This window comes from Perca fluviatilis, chromosome 1 (genome assembly GCF_010015445.1).
Source record: "Perca fluviatilis chromosome 1, GENO_Pfluv_1.0, whole genome shotgun sequence".
NCBI lineage: Eukaryota > Metazoa > Chordata > Actinopteri > Perciformes > Percidae > Perca > Perca fluviatilis.
This window is the reverse complement of record NC_053112.1, coordinates 13,991,824-14,002,530: the sequence shown is the minus strand read 5'-3', so window position 1 is coordinate 14,002,530 and position 10,707 is coordinate 13,991,824. Positions and strand designations below refer to the sequence as shown.

General features: G+C 38.7%; 1 protein-coding gene across 1 annotated transcript; it reads right to left on the bottom strand.

Annotated features, from left to right (window-relative positions):
• Positions 1–283: 283 nt before the first annotated feature.
• ears2 (glutamyl-tRNA synthetase 2, mitochondrial) lies at positions 284–8,475 on the bottom strand. The gene is made up of 10 exons (XM_039799583.1): positions 8,123–8,475; positions 6,298–6,453; positions 5,755–5,944; positions 5,466–5,616; positions 4,866–5,187; positions 4,558–4,666; positions 3,206–3,359; positions 2,590–2,720; positions 2,368–2,503; positions 284–565 (listed from the first exon to the last, which is right to left on the bottom strand). Exons 1-10 carry the CDS (start codon positions 8,265–8,267, stop codon positions 470–472), a joined length of 1,590 nt encoding a protein of 529 aa, XP_039655517.1. The 5' UTR covers positions 8,268–8,475; the 3' UTR covers positions 284–469.
• Between the last annotated feature and the right edge of the window lie 2,232 nt (positions 8,476–10,707).

Sequence of the window (10,707 nt, the reverse complement as noted above, 5' to 3'; positions counted from 1 at the left end):
GCAGACAAAAATAATACATTTAGGTAATGGTTTACATTTGATTACATGCCGTCTTTGACAAGGAAATCTTAACATACAAATCTAACTACAGTTAATTATCTTCTCTCAACCAGTAATATTAAATACTTCTTCTGAATGTACAACACATCTGTCTGTTGAAGTTCGTTAAAAAAAATTCCAGGAGAAAGCACAACATTTGCATAAAAAAATACCGCGGTACTTCCCATCCTTGTCACCTGGTTATGAAAGTCTCACAAAACTAAAAACAGACAACGTGAGAAAATTCAGTTTTCATTATTTTATAAAATATTAAGATAACTTATATCAGTGAGTTGCAGTTCATTTTAAATGTGTCCCAGTTAGCTTTGGCAGAATCACTGGGTGGTTGCACGCAACTCTCAACATACAGGCCATGTCTTTAACAGCAGCACATCATCAGGTGTCTGTGAGGTTACAGGCTGTCCAGTCTTTAACTAGTCTCTGAAAGCAGCAGAAGTTTCTGGAATCGATGGCTGATCTCTGCGGGCCCCAAAGACACCATCATCTCAGCTACACTGGGCCCTTGCTGCAGATTCAGAGGAGAACAATGGATCAGGGGTCAGTGAAGTAATGCAATCACATCACACAGTATGAAGACAGACTAACTTCTGAGGAACGCAATCAGAATCTACTTCCTCTTTCCATATTCCCTCTAAATATCTGCAGGGTTACTGTGGTTAGTGAGTCACTGTAGGATAGCTGAAGCTTAAGTCATTACTATCATCTTAAATGTGCCATTTTAAAGCTTTGCTTAGTCATGCCATGGACTAAAAAAAAAACAAAACAAAAAAAAAGGGACTCATGCAACTGTAACAGTCCAGCAATGATTACCGAGTCTTTTTCTTGATTATTACAGCCACAATGATTGGATTTGCTGAGGGTGAGTTTGAAAAAACAATTGCAGAAATGAAAATGGTAAATAAGCTATAAAAAATGATTTAAGGATGTTATCAGTTCCTCTGAGAGTTAAAATTATCTTAAAATATTACAATACAGGTGGTGTTCTTGACGGTAGAAAAAACAATATACACTCACTGGCCAATTCATTAATCACACTTGTACAATCTATTGGGATCCAAAACAACAGCTCTGCTATAAATTCTGCCTTTACAAAGTTCAGTTTTGACTGAGGCTGTCAGCGAGGTATTAATCAAACTACACGTTTGTTATTGAGGTTGTAGTTTGCAACGGTGTTGAACTGGGCTGCCTTATATTGAGAGGTGGTTCTTAATTTTTTGGAGACACCATTTACATACATGAGAGGGGCAGAATATTACACTAGACACTCCAGTTCAACACCGCCCACTACGACCTCAATAATAAAAACAAAGTAGAATTACCTTTCTGACGTTGTCAACAAAAACTGAAAAATGATAAGCTTTGTAAAAATAGAATTCATGGCAGAGCTGTTGTATTGGATTGCATCACCTATAGAGGTGTACCTAATAAAGTGGCAGGTTAGTGTATATGCAAACATAAGGCTCAGAAAAACAAACATGTCTTTGATTTTTTTTTATTGTGATTTGATTTGGGTCCTTACAGTAGTTCTGGATTGAAGTGTCCATCTATCTAATGCTGGAAAAGTATGAGTGACTAATTTCACACGTGTTCTTTAATCCTGACATTCATATGAAGATAATGCGGACATAACTTTCAGCTCTTGTGATTAATATTGGGACTGGATGCATTTTATAGAAATACAGTTGAGGTAGATTTTCTTGTAGCTTTTCATTGCTAAAGCCCATTGCAGAGCAGATTACATGATTGTTGCTATGAATAGTCTGTACCAAACATTAGGCATAACTCCCTATTCCGGCACAGAATCCTCACTCAAGCTTGCTTACAGTCTTTAGCAACAGACATTGACTCAAGTGACATCACTTGGTCAATTATTAGATTTGGTGCAGCTCCCTCTGAAGCCACAACAACTTTTTTTTCCTCCACATATGCTGGAGTTCCCCTTAAAATAAAAACCTGGGAAAGAAAAAAGGCAAAAGTGCTATTTTATGTTTGAGTGAGGCCATTGCTAGGACCATCTAAAATATTCACAAAAGCTCAGATGCCAACAGCATTTGTCAGACGTAGCTTAGCAGGTTTACACATCACACATTCGTTTATTTTGAAAGTTATCAAAGCATGTAGAAAAAAAGCCTTTTGAGTGTTTTTTACCAGGAAATGTTGAAGGCAAATGGCTCAGTCAGTCGCACATAGCTGGTGATGTGTGAGGAATGACTCAACGCACTGGGTTAAAGTTAGTTTGAAGTTAAGTTCAACAGTATATATGTATTAATATCAGTAAATACAATGAAACAGTATGTCGTCAGGTACCTGCAGACCACTGAGAGCCAGACGTAGCAGCTTCATCACTTCCCTGTGTTTGGTGGCTTTAGTTTGCTTAGCCAGAGTCTTCAGATCTTTACTGAGTTGATCCACAGCCAGCTCCTCACCTCGCTCAGCTATTAATCTGCAATGCACAGACAAAAATTTTCATATTCCTGTATTGTAAGGAAAAATGAAACATGCAGTTGGAGAGTTCTCAAAACTACATACTTGAGTACTAATGAAGCAATGTGCTGGGCCTCTGCAGTGAGTGCTGCCACCTGCTGGCTGGAGACGGAAGGACGAACCCACAGGTAAGAGTAAGCAGGACTTAAAAGCTCCGTAAGGGACGATACGTGACCCTGTAGAGTGGGGAAGAGAATAGTTTCAGTATTACTGGAGAGACACAGGAGCAGTATTGAGAAATACAGACTAGAAGCCACAGGCTCTGCAACAGCCTTTGCTCAACTTTTCAGTTTAGGCTCACAATGCTTACAGTTACCAAATAAGATAAGATAAGATGGACTTTATTAATCCAACACTGGGGAAATTCCTGTGCTATAGCAGCTCAAAAGAAAAATGTTTACACACATCAGAATAACACAAATACACATTAAGTATGTGAAAAAAATATATACATAAAGTACAAGAAATAGAAAAAATAGAATTCGTTATTAGTAATAATAGTAATAAAACAAACATTTACACAATAAACACCCTTATATAAACAGACAATATATAAACATAGATAACACTTGCCAACAGACTTTAAGCATCTAACATTTAACATGTTGAAAATATGAACAAACACATGGTAACATGTTGGTAAGTATGCTGGTATGGTTACCTTACGAAGATGTAGCACCCGCCTGATATAATCCTCATGTAGTACTTCTTCGTCCTGGATCTTTGCTGTACAGGCCTGCTGGATCTGTGCCTGAAGATCTTTTATAAGCAAATGACACTGCTCCTCATCTTCAATACGGTGTTGCAGGTGAATTCTGCCACAACCAGAGAGATTACTGATATATCAACTATGAAGAAAAAGGAAAAGAATAGCCATGGTAGCAGCCCTATGAGGCTGTACATTACATACCAGAATAAACCATTGTAAGAAGGATGAAAAAAGAAGAGACAACATTGCTGTTTTAGTTTAGTGCCACAATCAAGTAAGAAATGTAAAGTTTGGCCCAAGGGTGGAAGCAGAGGAAGGCCATAATGATACTGAAGGGTTTATCGTCTGTACAAAGGATAAACACTGCAATTTCCCCTTGCAGGATTAATAAAGTATACATTATTACGTTATTATTATTTAAAAGGAAACATCTTGGGAAATTCACTTATATGCTTTTTTGCAGAGAGTTAGATAAGAAAATTGATACCACTCTTCTATTTGTTTTGGCAATTATAAAGCTACAGCCAGCAGCTGATTAATTTAATTCTAACTTTATTTCAGACTCACAAAAAGGGTCCATAGCAAAAAGAAGAATGACAATGTGTGGTTGTGGGGGGTTATGTGCTGTTCTGGAGTATTTCTTGGCTGGCGCAATAACTTCCTGAAGTCTGTTGGTGACAACATCAAGAAGATTACAAGACTCCAGGAAGTCACTCTGCTGGCCAAAAAAAAACAACAACAAAAAAAAAGGTTCACCACATACAGTAACCCCCTGTACATCCAAAATGTGTTGTTTTTACAATTTTTACTGATTAAACAAACAACACATAACATGTTAGTTAGAGAGCTCTAAAAGCTGCTGGTAGGCAGATGTTGTCCCTTTTGGACAAAGCCAAGCTAGACTGTAGAATCATATTTACCTTACATCTAACTTTCAGCAATAAAGTGAATAAGCCTATTCCCCAAAATGTCAAACTGTTCCTTTAAGTTCAATGTAGAGCTGAGATTCATGGGAAGAGTCCAGGGGATCAATAATCATAACAACTCATCCTATGAGAAGAATGTCTATATTTAATTGGAATTCATTGACCATAATATTTCACTGCTGGCCCAACAGACTGACAGACACCCCCATACCCCCAGAGCAACACAACTACGTTGGCTGAAAAGTCCAATTTATCCTTTCAAAGCCACTGAAATGCTTAGAAATAGGGGAGCAGTGTGTTCTGTTATTATGAGAAGCATGGCAATATAGAACAAGAGAGACAGACAATGAGACAAAGACACGGAGCGCTCGGACTTACCTGTTGAACTCTGGTAGTTTTTCCAGGTCTAACAGAGCAGAATGTGTTGTGATCTTTGAGGGATTAAACTCAGAGATCAGTTCATCTATCCTCCGCCCAATTCGATTGGCTGTAAAGCAACACAAGTAATCTAAAAGCATGTAATCATCATTATATTAATCCTTTTTGAGCAACATGATTTTAACGTTTTTTTTCTTATTTGCAAAATCAGTTTCCAGATGTAATTTTAAATGCAATTAATGGGTGCAATTAAATGCAGTTCCTTTTTTAATCTTTCTTCCCTCTCTAATAACACCTCCATTACTTACTGTTGAATCCAGACCCACAGTTGGTTGTGATATCCAGCAGAGCCTCCGGTAGGACTCCGTCTCTCTTGTAGCTCTGAATGAATATATCCCCCTGCCTCTTGGACAGTTTACTGCCATCTTTGTTCATCAGGAGCGGCAGATGTCCGAAGGTGGGCGGCTGCCACCCGAGAGCACGGTACATGAGGAGATGTTTGGAGGTGGAGATGAGCCACTCAGACCCCCGCAGCACATGGCTGATCCTCATGTAATGATCATCTACTATGTTAGCAAGGTGATAGGTGGGAAAACCATCCGCTTTTATCACTACAGGGTCCCCCTCCACCTATAAAAAGAGAACACAGGGTATGAAATTAAAGTGCAAAAGTTACTCTGTCAATCCCCACAGATATTTGAGTTTTAGCTTTTTTAGTTAGTATTTGTTGTTCAGCCAAATCAAATGAAATAAAATGAGTACATTTAAAGCAGAAATGCATAACAACAACGTTTAGCTCTCTGAGAATGGGGAGAATTGATGGTCCTTACAACTAAAACTATGTGTGACTCTATCATCATCATCTAGACCATTTAGTGTAAACCCCACTGAAGCACCACAAATCTGACCTGGGCCACCTCGTGATGATTCCGTCCAAAGATCAGATCCTGAAAAGGTTCGACACCTGCTTCCAGACGAAACCTGATCACACGTGGTACTCCCTGAGCCAGTTTCTCCTGGACCTGCTCGGCCCGAAGGTGACGACACCTGTTATCATACCTGGGCGAAAGAGAGAGAAGGACAGCCTATGTCTTGAATCCACCAAAAACATCCTGAAGTCTGGTTGTATGCCATCTAAGTCTGTGAGAATGTGATTAGGGGAAACTGTAAATCGTGTGTGCATTCATGTTATCTCACCTCGGTGTCTGTCCGGTCCTTAAGGCCTCTTTTTTGAGGAGGCTGAGTCTCTGAGAGCTGCAGAAACAGTAGTAGGCATGATTACTCTCGAGAAGCTGCTGGGCTGTCTGATTGTAGAGGTCCAGTCTCTGAGACTGCAAGTATGGACCCACCGAGCCACCTCGACGAGGACTCTCATCTGGGGGTACACCTGGAGGTGAAAGTGCGCACAGGTACAATTCCAATAATGTATGTAAATGGGGACATAAGATTTTATTCAGTAACTTTGTGCTGACAAGATTGATCCATGAACCCAACAGACCTTTTTCACGGCAGACATGGTGACATGTCATAGTAGCAAAAGCACAGGTGTATTCAAAACCATTAATGATGCCCGCATTCCACTTGGTCCACCAGGCCCTGGTATTGTGCATGGTGACTCACTGAAATAGCTTACTGGGACACTTGATATGATCCTACTACGACAAGTTAAAATGTCGGCTGTGTAAAAAGGTCCATAACCGTGATGGATTACATGACTTTAACATGAACAGTGTATCCTACCAGCCCACTCCAGCATGTCTTCTATGGACTCTGCAGCTCCTGGTACCAGCCTGCTCTGATCAGTGTCCTCCAGTCGCAGGACGAACGAGCCTCCATACTTCTTGGCAAAGATGTAATTGTAGAGAGCGGTTCGGAGGCCTCCGAGGTGTAAGAATCCTGCAGCACAGAATAATATGTCATTTGAACATCAGACTGACGAAAAAAATCAAAAGACACAGTTTCTTAGATGCAGGACAGAGAATATCAATAAAGAAAAACACTTTAACATGAACTGAAAAGGCCCCTTTTTCACAGCAGACATATTGACTTGTCTTAGGAAAAGCAAGTGTTACCACAGTAAGTCACAACTGTGTGACAGTGAGCCAGCATGAACAATACCAGGACCCTTAAACTGAAGCAACTAAATGGAATTCAGCCATCATGAACTTGATTGTTTATACCTGTGCTTTTCCTCCTGTGACGAGTCAAAATGCCTTTCATAAAAAAGCTATGTTTTATAAATCCTGCAGCTACATCAACTCAATGTGCTTTACAATCCAGGCACTGACTTTAAGGCTGCATGTTGAAAGGGTCTCTTTGTGTGGACTAAACTTATTTTTTTAAATCCTCCTGTATATTCATAATGCCAATATATAAAGTCCATGTTGTACACAAGGCTTGTGAAACAAAAGGTGTGAAATTAAATTAAATCTGAAGAAATCTACAGAAATCAACAACTGCAATAAAATAAGTTTTTTTTTTTAAATGGACATGGACTGGTGTGTGATATAGAGGACAAACTTCAGCAAGCAGGAAGGGACACAGCAATTTGACTGGAAGTTGGCTGAGCAAACTAAAGCTTTATAACGGTCAACCAAAGACAGACTTTAGACAGGGGACTGTTGGTCCAGTTGTAAACAGGGGAAGACAGGGGAAGTTGGCCCAGTTGTAAACCCGTAACTGGCAACAAATGAATTCAGCATGTAGGTAATGGTCAATTGGTCTAATCTTGCTTGAAATATAACTTAGTAAAATATAAACTGGATCACTGTGTGCTGCACTGTGTCAGAGAAGCTCCCAAACCTATATTTTCAATCCTAGCCCTATAATTATTAGTCAGAAAAAAAAGAAAAAGAAAATAAAGTGTGTTTGATTTGTTGATCTCGGATGGAAAAATGGTGCTGTGTTAATAAAGGACACTGCAGGGGATATATAACAGATGTAAATAATCAGCCTAAAAATCCTCCCATGTTTCCGTTTTTGCTCTGAACTGAAAATAAACACACAGCGCCACCAAGTGGACAAACACAAAAGTGTATTACATCTAACGTTACCTGTTTGATAATAAACATAGTAAATGCAGTTACAGTTATGGTACATAGATTTCTGGCAGAATTATGAAATATACTGTCCATAAATCCTGTGTCATCTTGTGTGTGTGTGTGAAAAGTTTTTGTCTTTTTCTGAAGTGTATGTAAATATCTGGTTTCAACTGTGTATGACACCCCTGCTCATTGCATGTGTATGTGTGAGACCCCAGTTGTGTGCGTGCCTGCTTGTGTGTGAGAGACTACTGCTTGTGCAGCTTGTCCTGAACCAAGCATGTAGCCGAATACCAATGTCCTTCCTAAAACCTCAGACTTAATCGTCATGAATCAACTTTGACATGCTGAAGCGGTGTGTGTGTGTGCTTTATTGATGTCTGATGGAAAATGGTGCTGTTGTAAACAGAGGACAATGCAAGGGGGATATATAGCGTTAGACAGAGTCCAGAGTTGCTAGCTTTACCTCTAGATAACCTTACAGGACATTTTAACACTCTAGGCATTTAGGTTGAGGACCTTACCTGTCGGACTGGGTGCAAACCTGACCCTCACGTCACCCTGAACGGTGGAGCAGCATCTTGTAACGGCGGGGTTCAGCAGGAGTTTAACCCGTCTGTTTCTGACCGCTGTCAGACACTGAAAACATCTCTGAGTCAACGGCATCATATTAAGTTTTACATTCGCTTAGCTAGCTAACATTAGTTAGCTGTGTAACTTAACGTTAGCAGTCTAGCTTCGTAAATGTCTACGACAGTTACTGAAAGTGCATTTTCGAAAAACTGCAGCAAGACAATAACAAAAAACGATAAAAATGTGTCCCTCACACGTGATAAAAGGCGTTCCTTTGGGTCAATCCATATTTGAGCCAATTTTGTTCTTCCTCGTAACAGTACCGGAAGACGACTTGGGCATCTTCAAAGCGCATACTGCCACCCGGCGGAGGCGAGTTTTTTTTTGTCCACTACTTGGTACAATTTAGGTACTTGTACTTTACTTTAATATTCCCCTTAAATGCTACTTTATACTTCTACTTCACTACATCTCAGGGTATAATAGGCTACTCATTCTGCAACCATTAGGGTATGTCTTTGGAAAAAGGAGACTCAATAATGACCGATTAATATTCCTGCAGAGTGTTAGCCGATGACAAAATGAAACGAGCAACCAGAGTAGTAGTAGTAGTACAACAACAAAGCAAGGGGAAAAATCGTTATGTTTTTTTTTTTGCTTTAATTGAAGAAGTGAAGCAGGTGACGTTTGGCAGTGAGTAAAAGATGAAGAATAAACCTAAAGGAGCATATATGCTGAAAAAGACTGGCAACTAAAGAGCAAAACTGGTGAACAGATTGACATGCCACAGAAGACTCAGGGTAAGTAAAACATAATCTGACAATAGGTGGCAGGAGACACCACTTTAAGTAGTCTTTTGACTCTGGAGCAATGACAAGCAGCCAGGGAATAACATCATGGGGATGCAGAGTGGAGGCAGAGGGAGCTGTCATATGATGCAGAGAACTGAGAAGCCACTGAGGAAACAACTGAAAAACATGCTTAAATAACCAATGTTCAACCTAAAGAGTTATTGTTCTATAGCCCAAACATTACCGTTCTGCTGAGATTTTATTGTTAGGCATGGTCAATTTACTGTCAAATGATAGTACCCCCCATCAATCACTGATTTTATTTATTTCGTTAGACAAATATTTCTTGTATTTCTGCTCTTTCGACACAAAAAAAAGATTTTTGGTATACAACTAGATAGTACTGTTAACTTTTTTTCTAGCTTCAATCTGTAAACACACCATTTGACACTTGAGTGCAGCTTAAAAAAAGATTAAACACATAAGTTGGTGTACATTTGTTCAATATTCTTTCAAATACAATATATCTGCTGTAAGAATCTGACACAATCTGAACATTTTATAATAAAGTTGGTCTCTGACTAAAGTTCCTGGTGATCTTTTCACATTTCACTGTAAAGTAAGAATGTTAACCTTTAAACTGAATGAATCACTATATCTAATAATACTGATTTCACTTGTATACCTTCTTTGACCAACAAACCAGTTTAACTTGATCTCTTTGTGTGTGCACATTGCATTGCATGTGTGTGTGCATTGCATGTGTGTGTGTGTGTGTGTGTGTGTGTGTGTGTGTGTGTGTGTGCGTGTGTGTGTGTGTGTGTGTGTGTGTGTGTGTGTGTGTGTGTCTGTACACTGTAAACATAAAAAAACAGTTCTCAGGGTAGCTTGTGTCTAGAATCTGATGTCTGACAGTTTACCGGTGCACCTGTGTCTCAGGTGTCCAGAAAGAGAGAAAGAGTTAAACACTTTACAGCACCTGAAGGACTCCAGCTACAGACACGATTTGGTAAGAGATTTGGCTTTGATTTTTTATTCCCTTGCCAAGTCTGTTGCTGCAACCTAAAGGATCCCATTATCAATCTTATCTCTATGTGTACTTATACTGTTTTCCATTCAGTTCAAATACATTTTCTGCATTTCATACAAACTCTTTTCTTAATTTGGTGTAAATCAATATTTTAAACTGTCTTAAATTAAAAAAAAAAAAGCTTTTTAACTGACTTGATCTAAATTAACAGTTTTCTTCAATCTGAAATATGTATTTTTTGCAAGTAATATTAAAGTAATATTAAAGGCTTCACAATTTTTTTTTAATGAGTCAGACCAAATGTTCTTTTAAATATTTTTAAAGCTGTATGAAAAGCACTGTTTTAAAGATTACAGACATTAACTTTTTTTTTGCAAGACAAATACATTTGTGTGTAAAATAAGTGACACTGTAAATTCTGTTAAGACATGTTCATGTACATGTATTGTTTGCACAATGACCATAAAAACCGATAAGCTCATTAAAACATGAGTTCAACATGAAATTTAAAACATGTTCAGTCCTCTTCAAAAATGACCTACTAACAAGTATTTAAATAGGTCTTGAGTAAAATCTGTTCAGACAGTTTAAGTAGATATATTGTTTGCAATAACAATTAAAACCAATAGGCTCACTGAAACATCCGTTACAACATCGCCACATCCAGTGAACAACAAACAACTACTGAACTATTACATATGAAAGATGTAGTGGA

Bases quoted from the DNA above. Each gene is read 5' to 3' on its own strand.
- ears2 (XM_039799583.1), bottom strand. From the start codon at position 8,267: ATGATGCCGTTGACTCAGAGATGTTTTCAGTGTCTGACAGCGGTCAGA. The intron at 5,617-5,754 runs GTGAGATAACAT...TCTTTCGCCCAG, and splicing joins AGGACCGGACAGACACCGAG to GTATGATAACAGGTGTCGTC. The intron at 2,504-2,589 runs GTATGTAGTTTT...TGTGCATTGCAG, and splicing joins ATTGCTTCATTAGTACTCAA to ATTAATAGCTGAGCGAGGTG.